Source organism: Mytilus californianus, unplaced genomic scaffold, assembly GCF_021869535.1.
Source record: "Mytilus californianus isolate M0D057914Y unplaced genomic scaffold, xbMytCali1.0.p SCAF_9, whole genome shotgun sequence".
NCBI lineage: Eukaryota > Metazoa > Mollusca > Bivalvia > Mytilida > Mytilidae > Mytilus > Mytilus californianus.
Window position 1 is genome coordinate 40,657,696 of NW_026262745.1, and position 25,246 is coordinate 40,682,941.

General features: G+C 31.1%; 1 protein-coding gene and 1 long non-coding RNA gene across 13 annotated transcripts in view; one reads left to right on the plus strand and one right to left on the minus strand.

Moving 5' to 3' along the window:
- Positions 1-25,246, plus strand: part of LOC127716592 (uncharacterized) — a 233,060-nt gene that overhangs the window by 28,296 nt on the left and 179,518 nt on the right. For 4 of the 11 annotated variants that reach the window (XM_052222826.1, XM_052222828.1, XM_052222831.1 and 1 more), the window contains exons 4-5: positions 14,352-14,391; positions 15,644-15,756. The exons of 2 other annotated variants lie outside the window; for them this stretch is intronic. In XM_052222826.1, coding sequence (XP_052078786.1) covers positions 14,352-14,391; positions 15,644-15,697 — 94 coding nt within the window. In that variant the 3' untranslated portion in view covers positions 15,698-15,756. Of the gene's footprint in view, positions 1-13,433; positions 13,497-14,351; positions 14,392-15,643; positions 15,757-25,246 lie in introns of those variants that run through there. 5 more of the 11 variants (XM_052222829.1, XM_052222830.1, XM_052222832.1 and 2 more) reach the window with 4 other exon arrangements.
- LOC127716594 (uncharacterized) lies at positions 1,369-24,592 on the minus strand. 2 transcript variants are annotated; one of them, XR_007989030.1, is made up of 3 exons: positions 24,494-24,592; positions 23,711-23,787; positions 1,369-1,466 (listed from the first exon to the last, which is right to left on the minus strand). It is a non-coding gene; the product is annotated as an uncharacterized LOC127716594 (long non-coding RNA). The 2 variants fall into 2 exon arrangements; XR_007989031.1 differs by lacking the exon at positions 1,369-1,466 and adding an exon at positions 22,149-22,225.

Sequence of the window (25,246 nt, forward strand, 5' to 3'; positions counted from 1 at the left end):
GTTGAATCAACCAAATGTACCAATGACGTGCCTTTACTGAGTTTGGTCATAACCTGAGATTCATAGCAACACAGGAATAAATCTGCTATTAAAGGGGCGCAGTTAGTGCCCATAGGAATACCTACTACCTGTCGATACACTTTATCGCCGAAACGTACATATATGTTGTCCAGGGGAAAATTTAAAGCTTCAATCATATCTTCACATTTCCAGTAAGTGTATCTAGCATACTTTCCTTTTTCGTTACAGAAAAAGGCTTTAAACGAGTTACAGCAAATACATTTGCAATGAGATTTTTCAAAAGACCATTTAATTAAATATGAAAACTTTTTCTTGATAAGATTGTGTGGAAGTGTAGTGTAGAGAGTAGAAAAATCATAACTGTCAACAGAATTAAAAGGACCATCAAAAGCACGTATTTTATCTAAAACCTCTAAAGAATTTTTAACACTTTAAAAATAATTAATACCATTATTTTATGACTATATTCTACAAATATGAAATTTGTTAGTCACTGGTGGATAGTTGTTTCATTTGCAATACAAACCACACCTCTTTGTCTTAATATCATTTAAGTCAGACGATAGTTTGAATAATGTGCCAGATTATTGTTTGAACTGTTTCCTTGTGAATCATAAGATGATCTGCTAAACGACGACTTAAAGTGTCATCTTGCAGATTTATTTGGATTTTATCTATTTTACATATAACATATTATCGTCTGAATATGCATGAAATATTGGTTGATGGACGTTAGTCAACAATTCTTATTATCTTAGATTTCCACCAATAAAAAAGATCCGAAGGCCTAATTAGAGTTTTCTATTTCTTGTTTTTTGTTTTAACATATCAAAATCTAAAAACGCGAACAGTTTCGTTTTTTGTTTTTCGTTCTTTGATTGCTAAAAACCAAAAACAGAATGGATACAATTATACATGAATTACCCTGAACTATCTGTTTGTGTACAATTTACTCCATATCTTTTCCATATATTTTGAGTTGAGAACAATTATCCTTTACTACAAAAGGGATGATGTTAGCTTCTCAATTATGAAATTGCTATGTCTATATAGACTCATTCATACATCGCCTGCATACGGAGTAGAAATCGCCCAATTGTTAAGATCTTGTGTTTCCTATCTTGTTTTCTGAATAAAGGGTTTTTGCATAGAAGGAAGCAAGTGGTTAAGTTGATGTCAACCTTACAATCAAGAGTTGATAGACCGTTATGGAATATCTTTGTTACAAATAACCATGTATATGTTCACAATCCCGTCTTTTTTCAACGATTGAAACATTTTGGTTTGATGGAAGCTAATATGGCACATACCTTGACTTCAGTAATAAAGATATCAACAAGTTATTATTTTATTCATTTTAAATAAGAACAATTACTTCTGATTTCAAAGTATCATCCTCTATATCGGTAACTTCCACCGTGATATTTACCGCCATGCCCACTGTGCTGTAAATACAAATTCATGTATATTTTAAGTCAGTTGTGTTGTATGTCTGTGATGCATGTTTACACATTTTTGGCTTTTGTATCCAAAGTATTGTCATATTTACCAATTATGTTTGCTTGGGTTGCTCACCCAATTGTGTCTATATAACTATAAACAAATGGCTTCGCTAGCTTTAAAACCAGGTTTAACCCACCATAAATATTTGTTGGTCCTGTTAACAGGAAATATCTTTAAAACTTGTCATTTTCTCCTTACTAGATTTACCACTAAGATTCATGCTGATATGGAATGGTCAGTGTTATGGGATCTTACGCAATTCGATTGGATAAATTCAATATTGATTGACCTTTACGGGTTTATTTGTCGAAATTTGTCATGGGCGTCATATTTCAAAACTGGAAATGTTATTAGATACCAATAAATTTTAATAACGAAAGGGATGGACATTCTACGTTAGAGTTAATCAAGAAATAATGAAATTACTTTTGTTTGTCGGTTAACTATAATAGTTATGATCGTATTTCTAAAATAGCATTTCTGAGTTGTATCATTTATGTCATTATTCATATTTATCCCAAAAAAAACAAGTGAGGAAATGACGTCAAAAACCGTCGATCAGCCTATTTGTTAACATAAAGATTTCAATTTGAACATTAATTTTAAAGGTAGTTTTTATCTTCCTGACAAAATTTAGTCATACACTATAATAATTTGATATAGCATCAGCACCTTTTAAAACATTTTTGTTTTGTTTTTAATAGGAGTTTAAAAACGTCATACTGATGCAAAAACAGATAAATTTATCCGTTCAAGTTTATTGTTGTATTATTTGTTTCTCTATTATATATTACTGTTGTATTCATGTTGATATTTGTGTGTATCTATTCCAAACATTTTATTATATTCGGAGCATTAAGAGGCTGACAAACCTTAAACACACTTGAATACCGTGTGACATATATATTTATTGTCTTTTGTTGCTGGATAGCTTTCACATTCGTGGGTATTATTCATAGTATTGAAATCCACATATTAACAGATGAGAAAGTTGTTATTGACAAAAGTTAAATCTTTTCATATAAACTAAGATAAAGAAAGAATAACATATTTTATCAACATATTTAAAAACATGTCACTGACTACAAATTCATATAATTTAAATTAGAATATAATAAGCAGGTGTATTCCGTATAATGAAAAGAAAACAATTTTCCGAAATCCTAGAATAGATAAGAATAGTTCCATAATGGAATTTGATGCAACTGTCATACAAGTGAGAGGTTTAGCTAGCTATAAAACCAGGTTCAATCCACCATTTTCTACATAAGAAAATGCCTGTACCAAGTCAGGAATATGACTGTTGTTATCCATTCGTTTGATGTGTTTGAACTTTTAATTTTGCCATTTGATTGGGGACTTTCCTTTTTGAATTTTCCTCGGAGTTCAGTATTTTTGTGATTTTACTTTCCACTTACCCCTCCACCAGAATGTCCTCCACTAGAATGACTTCCTTTATACGCTTTATATCCTTTCCTATATTTTCCAGAGGCAGCTGTAATTATCATTATATTGAATAAATAATCTATGTTTATCATCAGAGTCGATGCATACAATAGTCGACTGATAACTCATTTGCTTTCTGAGTACAACTTCATTCAACAGAAACTGTGGGAACATTATTCGTTTTTTAAAAACTATTTCCATACAAGTCTCAAATGAGATCTTTACTTGGGGAGGGGGATAGGTTTGGTAGGTTTTTTTAAAAATATCTTTATGTTCTGAAAAGCGCATTTTAAAAATAACAAAAAACAAAAAGAGTTTTGAGACATAAAAATTATCAAAACCTTTGAAAAATTAGTAAAAATTTCTGTACAAAAATTAATTAAAAATTTGCCTTAACTATGTATAAGTATTGTTTTTTGCATTTTCATGTTTAAATTGATATATTCTGAACTTAGATGAACGTTTACATTATATATCTTTATTCCAGCTTTGTTGATATTCACTGAAAATTCGTCAGTTTAGGCACATTGTAGGTAACTATTTTGTATTATTTGCAAAAACCAAAATTTTTTAATTGGACAAAAAGGGGAAAAATATCAAGTAGCAAACAAATACTACAAAGCTTCGATGAAAGATGGATAACACCAAGGCTAAAGGAAGGATAAAAGCATAACACATAAAACTAAATTCTAGGCAAAGCCCCAATTTGAAGCCCGGCATTCAATACCATTGCTGCTGCATTTTTCTACTTACCAACTGGCATTGTAACTGATGCTACCATCAACAAAGCAACAAGGACTATGATTCCGAATACCTTCATGATTGTCTGTAAAACCTGTCTTTAAACACTTCACTGTGACGATTATAGTGAGGATGACGAGGAGTATGATTCAGGACTAGTTTATATATCCAGTGCGATAGAAGCAGCTGGTTGGTACATATAAGTTATTACAGGACCTTTCTATTGTTTCAGCATGTTTAACAACGTTTGTTTAAAATGTTAAAACCATAGCAATGAACATTCTGCAATATGCATTGTGCCAGTATTTGCATATAACATGGCTTAAGTTGTATGAAGACGTTATATTTAACTTACGGCGTGTGTTAAAATTAATCAATTAATCTGTTTATATATAGAAATTTAGTTACCAGAGCTTTTACATTTTTCAAGGATTTTTATTTACTTCTAACTTCATTTATTTATTTCCTTAATTTTAATTTAAACAACGGCTATCATACTACGTCGATATGAATGTTTCAAGTAGTTACCCTAAGGATGATTGCAACAATATTTTGTGTTTATTAGCTAAATCGTTCCAGAGAAAAATATGTTAAGAAATTAATTTTGAATTATCATGTTGATAAGGAAACCTTAGATCTCATATTGTGTCCATATTGTACAAGTGGCGGGATTGTTAACAATTTTTTCAAACAAATTCATATTAAGGGCATACAATACAGTTTCGATCCCACGGTGAATAATTGACGAAATTTTGCATACAAGCTATTTTTCATCTAGTCATTCAAATATGTTATAAAAAATATACCTTCATGTGCTACTTTTAGAGATAAATAGGATAGAATTTTTTTTTACATTTACTCAAAATTTCAGTTTCTTGGACGTATCTATCCTCTGGACAAATATACATAACTTTTTTGTTTCAAAAGATAAACAAAAGCGGATTTAAAAAAAAAAGATTTAGAATATCTTCTCTACATTAATATGCTCTAATTTGTTGTATCAATTCTTTGACCTGTTTTTTTTGGCGCTAGAAATAATAAATAGAAAGCATACGCATTGATACTCTGGATAAGAATACGCATTTGCGTCATCACAAATATTAATCTAGGCTCAAGTCTAATGTTTCTAATAGTTTAATTTTGATGTTAAACTACATACCTGAAGTGTTTTGACTTCGGATTCATTGCCATTTAATCCGGAATTTGTGTGAACGCAAACCGATAGTGTGTCGTGTGAACAGGGTGGTATATAATGTAAATGAACCAAGACGTGTAGGATAGCTGGTCAACACAATGCATACAATTTTCAAAATCGTACCATATTGCAAATATTTAGATGCTATAAGGTTGAACTATTAATAAAAAAAAAAGAATTGAAATTTAATAATTAACATTCATTCCTGTTAATGAATCTTTTAAAAAAAAAATAGAATATAATATCAATAAATACAAACGTCAAGTATGAACATTTTATTTATCAAATCAATCTCTAAGTCTAACTTTCCACCATATGAATATATTGCTATACAAAATAAAAGCAGAGACTAATAAATCCATACTAAAACAGTATAAAATAATTAACGTAGTAATTACATTTTTAAAGATTATTGTAAAATATTAACTATGTTGCAAGGATTGAAAAACAGGCCTTGTGAATTGAAACCATGCATATATTTTATCATTCACTACTGTTTAAAATTTAGATACTAACTTATGTGTATGCATACCTGCTTATTGGTGCTCATATGTTGCATGTGATTTTCATAAATGTATTCACTGTTGAAACCTGCGGGACATAATACTCGTAAATGTATAATATTTTTAATTATATTCTATTAAGGATAAATTAAATCTCAGTTTAAACTTATAATTGTAATGAACATTCTCTTGGTCTGGCAGTATCTATTAATGAAATTAAATGTTTTTGACAGCAAAATCCTTTGTTTAATTATTTTTTTTGCCTTCCGACCACTGTATAACAGAAATATCGTTTTGTTAATTTTCTTCATGCTTTCCGACATTTTCTTAGGCTATGATTGTAATACAAAATATCACGTGATAAACTTTCAGAAATAATCAGTTTATTCTGGGACATTATATATTAATAAACTATTCCAAGGTTTATTGTCACAATGCACAACAGCACGCTGTATTAAATACTACACACACAACGCGTACAGGGCCCGTCCTTAAAGCATAAATTATATAATTGCGTTATCATTATACTTGATATTTGATAAACATTCGCATTATTAAAAACACATATGTTTTGTCAAAAGGCGAATTGGTTCTAAAATATAACTGATTTTTTTACTGCAACCTAGTCTTTGTTTTCTTTTATCCGATCTACAAATGAACTTTGATTATTTAAATATACAATGTCACGTTGTAGCCTATGCATAGAAGGACCGTATCAAAGACATAAATAACTACCTGTAAAAATGATCGAAAATTTTCGAGAGGTTCCGAGAATCTTGATTCCGGGAATATCCAAATGGCCCATAGATGCTACCAAAACTCACCAATATATAGGCATGGACCCCTTAGGGGGTTCACGCAAAAAAAAAGGGTAAAATAAACTATGATAAACAAAACACACTAAAGATAGGATACTCACGCGTTATTGCATATTTTTATTGTTACTTGTTTTGTTTGACTCAATCTTTAATTAAGAAGGAAAAAAAAGTTAGTAACCTGTTAAAAATTACACAAAAAGGGCCTTTATATTTTTAGTAGAGTAAGTCTATTAATGCTTTGTTATTCTCTTTATTATAAATCAATTGATTATTTTGAAGTAGAGTTGTTATCTCTGATAATTCATATTGTTTTACTTTTGAACTTACCATATTTATGTATGCACAACTTTCTGCATCGACCAAATATATCTTCCCTCTGTGCCTTGCTCTTTTATGGGCTGAATTAAAAGGTCTTTCACCTGGTGTTACTGGGTTTCTCAATGGTGTCAATAGGTATTAACGAAGAGGATAGGTTGAATCTCCTAGAAGATGACCGATGTTGTAATGATTTTCCATATGATTCATTAATTTATAGTTATTCCAAATGTACGCATCATGAGTACATCCATGCCATTTGACGACAAGATTTGTCAGTTCTTTTTTGTAGTCACACACACCATACACATTTAATGCATGGAACATTTTCCTGCATACATATTCATCTTCTCTTTCAGTAGGTCTCTTGATGGCTATCAGTGTACCATCGACACACCCAACCGTATTCGGCATATTGAACTGACTTGAAAAGCCTTGCTTGACAGCAAGCTGTTCCCGCGGAGACAATGGGAACTCTATAAAATCACCTGCTTTACTAAAGCCCTTAAAGTTCTGCTTACAATTCTAGAAATAGCTGGTTGACTTAAACCAACAAATCACCAACAACCTGCTGAAATGACCAGTATCATAGTATCTAGGGGCAGTCAAATCCTAAAGGCTTGCGGAAACACTATGTGAACGCATAGTCTTTGGCTCTAAATCATCTGTCAAAATGTCAACAATATTTAAAATAGCCTCTCTAGGGATTCTGGACCTTCTTATTAACTCAAAATCATCATACACATCTAAGGGATGCGTTCTGTCACGAAAAATACTCTCCCTTCTCATTGCGTTATTATTTTGTTGTTGGAACATAACTAGGAACGCCATTTTAGATATGACGTCATACATATTTGATGACGTCATACCATTCCACTGTTAAGTGTTCCCACCACAATGCGGAGCGGGGACATAAAAAGTACAGACGTCCGTTCGTCCGGTCTTGGAAGCGCTCAACGCGTACAATTCCTAACAGATTTTAATGAAATTTATATCAGTTGTTTATAATAGCAATGAAAATCAATAATTTTTTCAAATCATTATTGCCTTTAGAAATAAAATTATATGGAAAATTGCATTATAAATACTTTCAATATCAAAAACATTACTTTTTACGGAATTAACAAAACATTTTATTATACTTCACGTAAAAAAGCCAGATTTTGATTGGTTAATGCGAGGGAGACAATTTACTATATTTCGATTTAAAGGGCTTGACCGTTAAATCGCGTTATCAGAGGAAGGCAAGACTTGTGACAGTTCATGCACAGGTCAATGTAACGCACATGTCCTAATTCGATTACACGGCATAACAATTGTAACAGCTATAGCACTCCTCATAATATTCTAAATGCACGGTCTGCTAGGAAGTAACTGAATATATCTAAGGTCAGATTGTTGAGTTTATTGTACGCATAATTAATGTAAATACTTATCTTATTAATTTTTCAATTTGCAACATATTATTGATTGATTAATTAAAATCGGTCACATTGATAATTTATACATTAGTGGACAATTTACTAAAGCAAAGATTTGTATATAGTATAGAAAGTCCTTTACTAAAGTTATTTTAATACGAGCGATTTTTTTTTTTTTTTTTTTTTTTTTATTTATGTTGGATTGTATGATAAATGTTTGATTCACATAGTTTTTAATTCCAGTTACATTAATATTTTTGTATCTTTATTGAGGTATTAAATAATGATTATAATGGTACTGTTCAATTATCAGGTATGTTAAATATTATATTTTATAATTGGGTTGACTTGTGAGACATTAACACCATCAAATGTAATTAATTATGGTACCAATTATTGTCCATTAGCGTGTTTAGGACAGCAGTAAATCGTATTTATATTTCAAAGTTGAACCTTCGTTAAAAGAAATAAGTTGATAAAACTTTTGAAATGGCAGCTACAGTGTTGTCTTTATAACCGATTGTTTTTCGGTCAGCAACATAATTTTGCGTTGCATATATATTAATATTTATTTCAAATCATATAATATATATATATATATGTTCATTTATATTTCGTAGTAATGTCTTTATAACCGATTGGTTTGTTTTTCGGTTATCCAAATTGCATTGCACATATTTTAATATTTATTTGAAAGTATAAAATGTATATTATTTAATTATATTTATTAATTTATTGAAAGGTTTACGATACCTGAGTAGAAAAGGCGTTGAAAGAGGTGTTACAATTGGGGTAAAGAAACCTGCTTTAGCCACCCGAAATGTCAAAATAGCTACGCATCTGAAACAGAAACTGAAAACTTGTTATTCAACAATACATATGCAGGATTATTTCATTCATCAGCAGGACCATCTATATGTATGTCAGTCGGAGAAGCGACAGTATGCCTTTAAGTTATCTAAATACATTAATGAAACATATACATTTCCACCTCAAACGTAGTTTCTCATGTTGATTTTGGACATCTGTTGCCAGGGTTCAATTCAGCACCCCATTATTTCAAAATTTCATTTCATTTTAGTTTTAATTTGAATTTTGAATTTTATTTATCTATTTCATCTTAATGATTTGATTTGCATTTTGAATTTGCATCTAATTTACGGTTGCCCAAAGACCCTTTATTTATGGGTTGGTAACCGACAGAAGCCATGATCTTACTTCGCCAATAAAATATATTTTGACTTTAATAACGTTTTCTCTCTTATAACCCATGGCTCAGCGGGAGACAATTTTTTAATGTCACTCTCTCGTGCAGACCTATCAAAAAATTATAATTTAAATGACAATGAATTGAATTCACATCAATCGTTTAAAAGACAATGTTCAAGTTCTACGTTTCGTTCTCAGGCTTCACTTTTGTTGTTTTTGTAATAACTCGGTTGACAATGTTTTTCTCGTGGTAGCCATCTGCTCTATCACCCTCACAGCTATGCGTTATTTATATAATAACACACTACGAAGAAAAAGAATATCCCTTGACAGAACGCATAGAACTTGGAGAATATTTCAAAAGAGACTTATCTGTAAAATATTGACAATTTGAGAGATAATCTAGAGCCACAGATTAAGCGTACTAATAGTGTTCCTGCAACTTAATATCTTGAGAAAAACATCATTTGTTTCAGAAGGGAAGTGAAAAATATAATTTGTATTCCTTTAAAAAAAATTGATACAAAAAGCAACATTTAATTTGAACAAAAAATTGTTGGTATCTGTAGGATCTATATTATAGAATAATTATAGTTTTTTTTTATTAAGACCAAAAAGAAATGATTGTCCAGGAACTTAAAAAAGCGGGTTCAAAATGTATTTGCAACTAAGCTTGTTTGCTGAATACTATCGCTTAAATAACCATCACGCTTTTACTAAATGATAATTCTATTTAACTTTTTACGGAAGCCCATTTAGGATCTCCCAAAATTATATACTTGAATTCGAAATCACGAATTTCCGAAATTAGTTTCGTTATCACAATTTTTGTAATTCATGATTACGGATTAAATCGTAATAACGAATTACAAAATATTGTGATAACGAATTGAATCCTTCATTTACGAATTACAAAAACTGTTATAACTAATTCCATAAATTCATGATAACTAATTAATCTGTGATATAGAATTCTACAATTCATTATAACGAATTTAATTCGTGAAATAAAATTCGAATTATATTTTTGTGAGGTCCTAAATGGGCTTCCCTAATACGGGATTTTTAGAGTATCTCATAACTTTCCACTTTCATAACAATGATTGCAAAGAAATAGACTGGAGTAAAAGTAAAAGTTGTTAAAATTTACACAAGTGCCCTATTCCGCAACGTTTACGGATAGTCATGACGTCCCGTAAATATTCTCAGGTATTTCCGGAATATTCCGCAACGGTTACGGATGCAAAATTCCGCAGCTTTTGTGAATACAAAAGTTACAATTCCGCCACCGTTCCGCAACGTTAACGGGTGCGGTAACTTTACGGATGCCTTGTGAATAAGGTCCCTGCTTATCCATCAGGACACCCGCGGTTCGTGTTTCTCAGTCTTGGATTTTCTGTGTTTTTTTACAATGGTATTGTCAGTTTGTCTTCAATTTATGGGTTATTCATCCCTTTGGTAGCTTCCTCCTCTCTAGAAAACTGCACTATGTCTAATTGGCAAGCATATCATATCTTAATATTTTTACAATAGAAATTTTTGAAATATTTAAATGTCATTTTACGAAGTTTTATATAATTTTACGTTATTATCAACTGGCATATAAACTAAAGCCATAGTCAAAAGAGCAACACGGAGTATGAAAACTGAATATCTCGTATTTGTCTACAAGGCGTGCTTTAAAGTGCACACTTCACTTTGACAGAAAAAATCTGTACTCATTGCTACACAATATTGATATAAGCAACTGTAGAAGTGCACGGAGGCTACGACAGAAGATTACTATATACACACAACATTAACTAAGACTTACCTTATTTTTATCAATGTCAGGTTGTGTCCTTAATGAATAATCCTTTATGTAATAAAATGATTTACATTATTTTGTTTGAAATTATACGAATACGTTAACCAACCTATAAGAATTTGTATCTGTGTTTTCACATTAATATATAAAATTAAAGCGCCAACGGTAGACACGACTTCAGATTCAAAATATTTGAATTAGTTTTTCAAGTTCTTTATGATAAAATTACATTAATTTCATAATTGTTTTATAGATGCCATCATGATTTTGGGTAACCTCTATAGAATAATTGTGTAACAGATATCAACAGATATGATCTACTGCATGATCTATAACCTAATACTCTAATTCTAGTTTGTTATAATCCTGAATGCGACTTATTACCGCATTTTTACTCCTCACTAACAACTTCTATTATTGCAGAACATTTTATGATTTCAGAGCACAAAATGTCATCCAGATATTTCGTTTTGTTCTTGCGGGACAATAACTTGTGTTGTTTGCAATTCTTTGAGAACTGTTACCTGGGTGTTCTTCCTTTTTTTCTTTTGGTAATAGTGTGATTGTCTGTTTTCAACGAATAGTTTGTGATTGTCCCTTGGTTTTAGTACATTGTATCACTCTACATTTTGCATGCTTGTATTATTTTGCGCTATTTGTATATTCTTAAATAGAAATACGACTGATACATGTTCATATACCTAATTCAGACAAGCTATGTTTCAGTTGGGTATAGAAAAAATACTAAATTAATACTCAATATCAAAATTTCATAAGCGGTTGCCACGTACAAGGACACAATTCAAAAATTGACAGTGCATTGCTGCTTACAATGAAAATGTTAAACAAAGAGTTGCAGGTAGTTAAAGTGAAGTTAGCTCTTCGAAAAATTTACAGACGCACTCACGACTTGGCTGACCGTCATTGAAACTATGTATCACAGATGTACACATTTTGATTAAATTATCGTAACCACATGTTTCTCTATTGTGAAATCACCGAATGCGACGTTTAATTTGATATGTACTTCCCATGAGCAAAACATGGAAACTACTATAAAATAGTACTGCAGAGGAAACCAAATATTGAGCAACATGAAACGAAACAAAAACAAGGAAGCAAATGCATACAACTGTGAACTATTTAAAATTTATAGAACTAATACTGTAGATGTTATCACGTACACCGATATCACTGTTGACCAACTAATGTTGCTTCTACATATGTACTACTGCTAGTTAAAAAAAAAATCATCTGAAAAAAAAGTTTTCAAATTTCGTTTAGAATATAAAAAATATCTAATTTCATTTCATTAACGTATTAGTGAGATAGTCTTAAGGTAGATTAACTATATACCGCCATCTTGGTATTGTAAAATATCAGTTCACAATAGGTCTAGTTCTTTGCTTAAATCTGCAAATTTTGAGACATATTGGCAATTAATGGGTTAGACTGTTTATTGGAATAAAGAACAATAATTGATTTATTGCATTATACAGACTTATTTATCAAATATCAAATATTTGTGTCTGTTCAAATGAAATTGTCAACTTAGTCATTTAGGTGGAAATAACTCAAATTGAAATTTTTTAATGAAGGAATGATAGAGAAATTTTCAATTCTTACTTGTAGCAAGAAAAGAATGTCGGTGACACCATTTTTTCTTTTTATTTTCCTAAAGCATATTTTAAAACCTATCTTCTGATATTTTATTTCAAAATTCTATCTCATTGATTTCTTTGTATAGTTTTGAAAAAAGCAAAAAATCCACATTCTGGCAAAGTATAACAAAATTCTATCTGAGGAAATATATACCAATGATCCACCTTAAGATAAATTTGTTTGAAAAAATTGTCAACAATCCCGCCACTTGTACAATATGGACACAATATGAGATTTAAGGTTTCCTTATCAACATGATAATTCAAAAGAATTTCTTAACATATTTTCTCTGGAACGATTTAGGTAATTAACACAATATATTGTTGCTATCATCCTCATGGTGTCTACTTGAAAAAAGTTTGCCAACGTAATATGATAGCCGTTGTTTAAATTAAAATTAATGAAATAAATAAATTAAATTAGAAATAAAAAAAATCATTGAAAAGTGTAATAGTCCTGGTAACACAATTTCTATATATAAACATATTTATTGATTAATTTAAAACACGCTGTAAGTTAAGTATACCGTCTTCATACAACTTAAGCCATGTTTTATGCAAATACTGGCACAATGTATATTGCAGAATTTTCATTGCTATGGGTTTTGACATTTTAAACACACGTTGTTAAACATGTTAAAACAATATCAAGTTCCTGTAATAACTTATATGTACCAACCAGCTGCTTCTATCACACTGGATATATAAACTTGTCCTGAATCATACTCATCGTCAGCCTCAATATAATCGTCACAGTGAAGTGTTAAAAGACAGGCTTTACAGACAGACATGAAGTTATTCGGAATCATAGTCCTTGTTGCTTTGTTGATGGTAGCAACAGTTACAATGCCAGTTGGTAAGTAGACAAAAGCAGCAACAATGGTATTGAATACCGGGCTTCAAATTGTCTCGATTTGTATTGTCATTTCATCTTTTTAAAGTTTCATTTATCATTAAAAATTGTACATATCTAGTGTCCACTTGTCAGGAACATTGCATCGACAAATGTTTCATCGAGTCACATTGGTGAGGCTTTGCTTTCAATCAAGATGTATGTGTTATGCTTTTATCCTTCCTTTAGCCATGGTGTGATCCATCTTTCATCGACGCTATGTAGTATTTGTTTGCCACTTTTTATTTCTCCCCTTTTTGTCCAATTAATAAATTTTGGTTTTTGCAAATAATACAAACTAGTTACCTACAATGTCCCAAAACTGACGAATTTTTAGTGAATAAATACAAAGCTCGAATAAAGATATATAATGTAAACGTTCATCTAAGTTCAGAATATATCAATTTAAACATTAAAATGCAAAATTCAATACTTATACATAATTAAGACAAATTTTTAATTAATTTTCGTACATAAAGTTTTACTAATTTTTCAAAGGTTTAAATAATTTTGATGCCCCAAAACTCTTTTTGTTCTATGGTTATTTTTAAAATGCTCTTTTCAGAACATAAAGATATTAAAAAAAAATCTAAACCAAACCTATCCCCCTACCCAGGTAAAGATCCCACGCGAGACTTTTATGGAAATAGTTTAAAAAACCGAATAATGTTCCCACAGATTGTGTTAAATGAAATTGTACTCAGTAAGCAAATGAGTTATCTATCGTATATTCTTTGTATCGACTCTGATGATAAACATAGATAATTTATTCAATATAATGATAATTACAGCTGCCTCTGGAAAATATAGGAAAGGATTTAAAGGGTATAAAGGAAGTGGAGGACATTCTGGTGGAGGGGTAAGTTGAGACTATTCTTATCTATTTTAGGATTTAGGAAAACTGTTTTTTTTTCATATACGGAATACACCTGCTTATCATATTCTAATTAAAATTATACGAATTTTTTGTCAGTGACTGGTTTTTAAATATATTGATAAAATATGTTATTCTTTCTTTATCTTAGTTAATATGAAAAAAATTAGCTTTTGTCAATAACAACTTTCTCATCTGTTAATCTGTGAATTTCAATACTATGAATTATACCCACGAATGTGAAAGCTATCCAGCGACAAAAGACAATAAATATATATGTCACACGGTATTCAAGTGTGTTTAAAGTTTGTCAGCCTCTTAATGCTCCGAATATAATAAAAGGTTTGGAATAGATACACACAAATATCTGCAATCAACGTGAATACAATAGTAATATATAATAGAGAAACAAATAATACAATAATAAACTTGAACGGATAAATTTATCTGTTTCTGCATCAGTATGACGTTTTTAAACTATTAAAAACAAAACAAAAATGTTTTAAAAGGTGCTGATGCTATATGAAAATTATTATAGTGTATGACTAAATTTTGTGAGGAAGATAAAAACTACCTTTCAATGTTCAAATTGACATGTTTATGTTAACAAATATGCAGATCGACCGTTTTTGACGTCATTTCCTCACTGGTTTTGTTTGGGATAAATATCAATTATGACATAAAATGATTCGACTCAGAAATGATATTTTAGAAATACGATCATGACTATAATAGTTAATCGACAAACAAAAGTAATTTTATTATTTCTTGATTAACTCTAACCTAGAATTTCCATCCCTGTCGTTATTAAAAATTATTGGTATCTAATAACATTTACAGTTCTGACATATTACACCCATGACAAATTTCGAAAAGACAACCAGTAAAGGTCAATCAATATTGAATTCATCCAATCGAATTGCGTAAGATCCCATAGCACTGACCATTCCATATCAACATGAATCTTAGGGGTAAATCTGGTAAGTTGAAAATGACGAGTTTTAAAGATAATTTCCTGTTAACAGGACCAACAAATATTTATGGTGGGTAAAACCTGATTTTATAGCTAGCGAAGCCAGTTGTTTATAGTTATATAGACACAATTGGGTGAGCAACCCAAGCAAACATAATTCGTTAATATGACAATACTTTGGATACAGCAGCCAAAAATGTGTAAACATGCATCACAGAAATACAACACAACTGACTTAAAATATACATGAATTTGTATTTACAGCACAGTGGTCATGGCGGTAAATATCACGGTGGAAGTTACCGATATAGAGGATGATACTTTGAAAACAGAAATAATTGTTCTTATTTGAAATGAATAAAATAATAACTTGTTGATATCTTTATTACTGAAAGCTAAGTCAAGGTATGTGCCAAATTAGATGACAAGTCACATTCGATGATGTTAACCCGTTTTAATCGTGGAAAAAGGACGGGATTGTGAACATATACATGGTCTTTTGTAACAAAGATATTCCATAACGGTCTATCAACTCTTGATTGTAAGGTTGACATCATCTTAACCACTTGCTTCCTTCTATGCAAAAACCCTCTTTCCAGGAAGCATGATAGGAAACGCAAGATCTTAAAAATCGACTCGAATGGGCGATATATACTCAATATGCAGGCGATGTTTGAATGAGTCTATATGGACATAGAAATTTCATAATTGAGAAGCTAAAATCATCCCTTTTGTAGTAAAGATTTGTTCTCAACCCAAAAGATATGGGAAAGATATGGAGGAAATTGTACACAAACATATAGTTCAGGGTAATTCATGTTTTATTGTGTCATTCTGTTTTTGGATCTGATCAATCAAAGAACGAAAAACAAAAAACGAAACTGTTCTCGTTTTTAGATTTTGATATGTTAAAACAAAAAACTTCGGATCTTTTTTGTTGGTGGAAATCTAAGATGATAAGAATTGTTGACTAACGTCCATCAACCAATATTACATGCATATTCAGGACGATAATATGTTATATGTAAAATAGATAAATTCCAAATAAATCTGCAAGTTGACACTTTAAGTCGTCAATTAGCAGATCATCTTAAGAATCACAAGAAACAGTTCAAACGAACAACGTAAAATACTCTGGCACATTATTCAAACTATCGTCTGACTTAAATGATATTAAGACAAAGGGGTGTGGTTTGTATTGCAAATGAGACAACTATCCACCAGTGACTAAAAAATTTCTTATACGTAGAAATATTTTCTGTCTAGTCATTTGTAAGCTATTATTCGTTATATTTCAATTAATTCTTATAATTTGAAATTTAGCTAGAAATCGGGGTCATTTTATGCCCTTATCGACCTTACTCCTTTGTTGGTGATTAACGCGACTTTCACCACTATTGGCCAATGGCTATATCGTGGCTGTCAGTTTTGATTGGTGGAGAAAGCCAAAGTATCTGAAAAGAACCACGGACCTTTGACAGGAAAACGGACAATCCAAGTCAATTAATATCTGATTCAAATGCACCTGCAATTTGCAGGATTCGAACTCACAACCTTTGTATTGACGTGCTAGTGGTAGTAGTAAGAATAGAGGGAAAGCGCGTATAGACTACTGTTTTGTAGGATTGTGTTAAAAAATTAAACAATAAATAGGTTAAAATTTTCATGATGATTTACAAAAAATGCTTTCACACAAAAAATAAGAAAAAAGAAATGAGGGGATTCTTGTCCCATGTTCCTGTGGCCAAGAAGCCAATGTGCCAAATAGGATATAGTGAGGTCCATGGAAGAATCCAATAAAGCAAGTTATATACGAAAGTGATACGAAACGAAATCTAGAAAAATAGTACTTTTATCTTATTTTCTGTAGCGTAGACAAACGATTCCTATGTTTAGTTGTGCAAGTAACTTCTGTTTTTTTTTACTCACAAGACGATTTTATATTTCGACGAAGGGAGACATTATGTTGTTCTAGTAATTCGTCTTCTTGTTTTTGTTTTCTTCTTAAAACACAATCTTTTTTCATCGTTTAAAAAGTCAAATATTTGTTTTTTTTTGGTAATCACAGGTCAAGGCCAAATGCTTTCGTCAACCACAATACATTGTCTAAAGATAATACACCGGAGTGCAAACTATCAAAATCCTAGACAAGATAAACAAAATATATTACGAAACAGAATTCAAGGTCAACCAAATGTTAGGGTCCAATTAACGTCACGATGATATGTTTCACATAGTATCATGGTATATGTAATACAACTTCATCACAAAACTCATAAGCCAATGTCAAACGATGAAAAAAGATTGTTTTTTTAAGAAGAAAACAAAAACAAGAAGACGAATTACTAGAACAACATAATGTTTCCCTTCGTCGAAATATAAAATCTTCTTGTGAGTAAAAAAAACCAGAAGTTACTTGCAAAACTAAGCAAAGGAATCGTTTGTCTACGCTACAGAAAATAAAATAAAAGTACTATTTTTCTATATTTCGTTATGTTTCACTATCAAATATATAACTTGCTTTATTGGATTCTCCGATGGACCTCACTATATCATATTTGGCATATGGGCTTCTTGGCCACAGGAACATGGGACAAGAATCCCCTCATTTTAAAAGTTTTGGTCCTCGTTGCTCTTCAGCTTTGTACTTGTTTTGGCTTTCAAACTTTTTTCATCTGAACGTCACTGGTTGGTCTTGTGTGGACGAGACGCACGTCTGGCGTATTGAATTTTAAGCCTAGTACCTTTTGTTAGCTATTATTCGTGTGTTTCTTTGTCCTATATGTTCTCCCATTTATTTGTATTGTGGTCCTGTCATGTGATGTTGTCTTTTTGGTGTTGTGTTTGACGTTGCCATAAAAGCGGGAGGTTTGGCATGCCACAAATCCAGGTTCAACCCACCATTTTTTTCTTAAAATGTCCTGTACCAAGTCAGGAAAATGGCCATTGTTATATTATAGTTCGTTTCTGTGTGTGTTACATTTTAATGTTGTGTTTTTGTTGTGTCGTTGTTCTCCTCTTATATTTGATGCGTTTCCCTCAGTTTTAGTTTGTAACCCGGATTTGTTTTTATCTCTATAGATTTATGAGTTTCGAACAGCGGTATACTACTGTTGCCTTTATTCTTTTTTCTTAATTTTTGTGTGAAGCAATATTTGTAAATCATCTTGGATATTTTTTCTTATTTATTATGTAATTTTTCTACACGATCATACAAAACAGTAGTCTATACGCGCTTTCCTTCTATTCTTTCCATTAGCATGTCAATACAAAGGTTGTGAGTTCGAATCCTGTAAATTGCATGTGCATTTCAATAAATTTTAATTGACTTGGATTGTCAGTTTTCCTGTCAAAGGTCCGTGGTTCGTTTCAGACACTTTGGCTTCCTCCACCAATCAAAACTGACAGCCACGATATAGCCAATAGTGGTGAAAGTCGCATTAAACACCAACAAAGGAGTAAGTTCGATAAGGGCATAAAATGACCCCGATTTCTAGCTAAATTTCAAATTATTAGGATTAATTTAAATATATCACAATGAATAATAGTTTACAAATAGATATAAGAAGATGTGGTATGAGTGCCAATGAGACAACTCTCCATCCAAGTCACAATTTGTAAAAGTAAACTATTATAGATCAAAGTATGGCCTTCAACACGGAGCCTTGGCTCACACCGAACAGCAAGCTATAAAGGGCCCCAAAAATAGTGTAAAACCATTCAAACAGGAAAACCAACGGTCTAATCTATATAAAAAACGAGTAACACTTATGAACCACATCAACAAACGACAACCACTGAACATCAGGTTCCTGACTTAGGACAGGTGCAAACAAATGTGGCGGGTTTAAACGTTTTAATAGGCGCCAACCTTCACCCTAACCTGAGACAATAGTGTAACATCACAACATAGAAAGACACTATAAAATATCAATTGCAATGGCTTAACTCAATCAAAAGACATATTAACAAAAACAAGTGAACATACACTGAACGAATATTTGATCTATGACACAATGTAAATACAAAATTAATAAAACAAGGGGGGAAGTTGTAAAACAATATCAGAAAGACAACCATAACCTAGGACAAAATGCCGCCAAATAAAATCACGTACACAGGTAAATAAAAATAATTTTGTTGTCAGGTATACATGGAGTACGGAAATATTTTTTTACAAAATAAATAATTTTGTTGTTCATAGTACGAGAACAGAAGTGAAAATTTATCGTCATACTAAACACTTATCAATGGTGGTAAAAATTAAAAAAAGTGAGACGAGATATAACACTAAATAAGTAAACATTATATAACAAAAATACATTACAAATTGTATCAACAGGTCAAATAACACTACGATTTGAGAGTGCTCGCAGTTACTGAAAGCTAGTTAAAAGCCAAAAACAATTAATAATAAAAAATCATGCATCAGAGACTAAAATCAACTAAAACACATCCCAGGGATTTAGTGTTTTAACGTCATGGACAGTCAAAGAAGACATGACTTGCGCAATGCCAAAATAAAAATATCGACAGGCAGTAGAATAGTTAGGAGTTAACCTTTTAATAGATATAATGTTATATATAGATAGAGTAATCTCTATATAGAAAATGAACGTGGATGTGTATTTATACATCCCAAAAAAACGTTTGAAAAGAATACAAATTTAGTTATGTTTTAATTTGCTGATGACAAAATTGATATTTGTGCCAATGTAAACTATATACAAAGATCTTATTACAACATTGGCAAGATAACCTTTACTAATAAGTTTGTTTAAAGATTCGATGAGTTTACACGGATCGCAAAGTGCTTTCCGCGCTTTTAGTACAATATTACCCTTAAATTTAGGATGTGAAATACCGTTTTTAATAAGTTTTCTACAGGTACACCCAAATTTACTTTTCAAATCTTTGTATCTATGAAAGAATTTAGTAAAAGTTTTAATTAATTTATGGTAACCAAATCCCTGACTTGATAATTTACCAGTGATGCATTGATCACGTTCGTTAAAATCTATAACATCATTACACACACGGGCATAACGAACGAGTTGAGATATATAAACACCGTATGATGGATCCAAAGGAACATCGCCGTTTAAAAAAGGAAAATTAACAATAGGGAATGAAAAATCGTCTGTTTTGTCGTAAATTTTAGTATGGAGTTTCCCTTTAGAAATTAAAATGTTTAAATCTAAAAAAGGACAACTACTGCTGTTTATGTTAGATTTATTTAAAGTAAGTTCCTTTGGGTAAATTTCGGTAGTATATTTAGAGAACTCTGGATTATTTAACGAAAAAAATCATCCAGATAACGGTAGGTATTGTTGAATGTATCAACCAAATGTAACAATGACGTGTCTTTACTGAGTTTGGTCATAAACTGAGATTCATAGCAATACAGGAATAAATCTGCTATTAAAGGGGCGCAGTTAGTGCCTTTAGAAATACCTACTACCTGTCGATACACTTTATCACCGAAACATACATATATGTTGTCCAGGGGAAAATTTAAAGCTTCAATCATATCTTCACATTTCCAGTAAGTGTATCTAGCATACTTTCCTTTTTCGTTACAGAAAAAGGTTTTAAACGAGTTACAGCAAATAAATTTGCAATGAGATTTTTCAAAAGACCATTTAATTAAATATAAAAACTTTTTCTTGATAAGATTGTGTGTAAGTGTAGTGTAGAGAGTAGAAAAATCATAACTGTCAACAGAATAAAAAGGACCATCAAAAGCACGTATTTTATCTTAAACCTCTAAAGAATTTTTAACACTTCAAAAATAATTAATACCATTATTTTATGACTAGATCGGAAATATTTCTACGTATAAGAAATTTGTTAGTCACTGGTGGATAGTTGTTTCATTTGCAATACAAACCACACCTCTTTGTCTTAATATCATTTAAGTCAGACGATAGTTTGAATAATGTGCCAGATTATTGTTACTTTGTTCGTTTGAACTGTTTCCTTGTGATTCCCAAGATGATCTGCTAAACGACGACTTAAAGTGTCAACTTGCGGATTTATTTAGAATTTATCTATTTTACATATAACCTATTATCGTCCTGAATATGCATGTAATATTGGTTGATGGACATTAGTCAACAATTCTTATTATCTTAGATTTCCACCAATAAAAAAGATCCGAAGGCTTAAGTAGAGTTTTCTATTTCTTGTTTTTTGTTTTAACATATCAAAATCTAAAACGAGAACAGTTTCGTTTTTTGTTTTTCGTTCTTTGATTGCTAAAAACCAAAAACAGAATGGATAAAATTATACATGAATTACCCTGAACTATCTGTTTGTGTACAATTTACTCCATATCTTTTCCATATATTTTGGGTTGAGAACAATTAACCTTTACTACAAAAGGGATGATGTTAGCTTCTCAATTATGAAATTGCTATGTCTATATAGACTCATTCATACATCGCCTGCATACGGAGTAGATATCCTCTAATTTTTAAGATCTTGTGTTTCCTATCATGCTTCCTGGATAGAGGGTTTTTGCATAGAAGGAAGCAAGTGGTTACATGTAAGTTGATGTCAACCTTACAATCAAGAGTTGATAGACCGTTATGGAATATCTTTGTTACAAATGACCATGTATATGTTCACAATCCCGTCTTTTTTTCAACGATTGAAACGGGTTAACAGCATCGAATGTGACTTGTCACCTAATTTGGCACATACCTTGACTTAGCTTTCAGTAATAAAGATATCAACAAGTTATTATTTTATTCATTTCAAATAAGAACAATTATTTCTGTTTTTAAAGTATCATCCTCTATATCGGTAACTTCCACCGTGATATTTACCGCCATGCCCACTGTGCTGTAAATACAAATTCATGTATATTTTAAGTCAGTTGTGTTGTATTTCTGTGATGCATGTTTACACATTTTTGGCTGCTGTATCCAAAGTATTGTCATATTAACCAATTATGTTTGCTTGGGTTGCTCACCTAATTGTGTCTATATAACTATAAACAACTGGCTTCGCTAGCTTTAAAACCAGGTTTAACCCACCATAAATATTTGTTGGTCCTGTTAACAGGAAATATCTTTAAAACTCGTCATTTACTCCTTACAAGATTTACCCCTAAGATTCATGTTGATATGGAATGGTCAGCGTTATGGGATCTTACGCAATTCGATTTGATAAATTCAATATTGATTGACCTTTACTGGTTTATTTGTCAAAATTTGTCATGGGCGTAATATGTCAGAACTGGAAATGTTATTAGATACCAATAAATTTTAATAACGACAAGGATGGACATTCTAGGTTAGAGTTAATCAAGAAATAATGAAATTACTTTTGTTTGTCGGTAACTATAATAGTTATGATCGTATTTCTAAAATATCATTTTTGAGTCGTATCATTTGATGTCATTATTCATATTTATCCCAAATAAAACAAGTGATGAAATGACGTCAAAAACCGTCGATCTGCCTATTTGTAAACATAAACATGTCACTTTGAACATTAATTTTAAAGGTAGTTTTTATCTTCCTCACAAAATTTAGTCATACACTATAATAATTTCATATAGCATCAGCACCTTTTAAAACATTTTTGTTTTGTTTTTAACAGGAGTTTAAAAACGTTATGCTGATGCAGAAACAGATAAACTTATACATTCAGGTTTATTGTCGTATTATTTGTTTCTCTATTATATATTGCTATTGTAATCACGTAGAATGCAGATATTTGTGTGTATCTCTTCAAAAACATTTTATTATATTCGGAGCATTAAGAGGCTGACAAACCTTAAACACACTTGAATACCGTGTGACATATATATTTATTGTCTTTTGTTGCTTGATAGCTTTCACATTCGTGGGTATTATTCATAGTATTGAAATCCACAGATTAACAGATGAGAAAGTTGTTATTGACAAAAGTTAAATCTTTTCATATTAACTAATATAAAGAAAGAATAACATATTTTATCAATATATTTAAAAACCTGTCACTGACTACAAATTCATATAATTTTAATTAGAATATAATAAGCAGGTGTATTCCGTATAATGAAAAGAAAACAATTTTCCGAAATCCTAGAATAGATAAGAATAGTTCCATAATGGAATTTGATGCGAATGTCATACAAGTGAGAGGTTTAGCTAGCTATAAAACAAGGTTCAATCCACCATTTTCAACATAAGAAAATGCCTGTACCAAGTCAGAAATATGACTGTTGTTATCCATTCGTTTGATGTGATTTGAACTTTTAATTTTGCCATTTGATTGGGGACTTTCCTTTTTGAATTTTCCTCGGAGTTCAGTATTTTTGTGATTTTACTTTCCACTTACCCCTCCACCAGAATGTCCTCCACTAGAATGACTTCCTTTATACCCTTTATATCCTTTCCTATATTTTCCAGAGGCAGCTGTAATTATCATTATATTGAATAAATAATCTATGTTTATCATCAGAGTCGATGCATACAATAGTCGACAGATAACTCATTTGCTTTCTGAGTACAACTTCATTCAACACAAACTGTGGGAACATTATTCGTTTTTTTAAAACTATTTCCATACAAGTCTCAAATGAGATCTTTACTTGGGGAGGGGGATAGGTTTGGTAGGTTTTTTTTTTAAATATCTTTATGTTCTGAAAAGCGCATTTTGAAAATAACAAAAAACAAAAAGAGTTTTGAGACATAAAAATTATCAAAACCTTTGAAAAATTAGTAAAAATTTCTGTACAAAAATTAATTAAAAATTTGCCTTAACTATGTATAAGTATTGTATTTTTGCATTTTCATGTTTAAATTGATATATTCTGAACTTAGACGAACGTTTACGTTATATATCTTTATTCCAGCTTTGTTGATATTCACTGAAAATTCGTCAGTTTAGGGACATTATAGGTAACCTTTTTGTATTATTTGCAAAAACGAAAATTTTTTAATTGGACAAAAAGGGGAGAAATATCAAGTAGCAAACAAATACTACAAAGCTTCGATGAAAGATGGATAACACCAAGGCTAAAGGAAGGATAAAAGCATAACACATAAAACTAAATTATAGGCAAAGCCCCAATTTGAAGCCCGGCATTCAATACCATTGCTGCTGCTTTTTTCTACTTACCAACTGGCATTGTAACTGATGCTACCATCAACAAAGCAACAAGGACTATGATTCCGAATAACTTCATGGTTGTCTGTAAAACCTGTCTTTAAACACTTCACTGTGACGATTATAGTGAGGATGACGATGAGTATGATTCAGGACTAGTTTATATATCCAGTGCGATAGAAGCAGCTGGTTGGTACATATAAGTTATTACAGGACCTTTCTATTGTTTCAGCATGTTTAACAACGTTTGTTTAAAATGTTAAAACCATAGCAATGAACATTCTGCAATATGCATTGTGCCAGTATTTGCATATAACATGGCTTAAGTTGTAGGAAGACGTTATATTTAACTTACGGCGTGTGTTAAAATTAATCAATTAATCTGTTTATATATAGAAATTTAGTTACCAGAGCTTTTACATTTTTCAAGGATTTTTATTTACTTCTAATTTCATTTATTCATTTCCTTAATTTTAATTTAAACAACGGCTATCATACTACGTCGATATGAATGTTTCAAGTAGTTACCCTAAGGATGATTGCAACAATATTTTGTGTTTATTAGCTAAATCGTTCCAGAGAAAAATATGTTAAGAAATTAATTTTGAATTATCATGTTGATAAGGAAACCTTAGATCTCATATTGTGTCCATATTGTACAAGTGGCGGGATTGTTAACAATTTTTTCAAACAAATTCATATTAAGGGCATACAATACAGTTTCGATCCCACGGTGAATAATTGACGAAATTTTGCATACAAGCT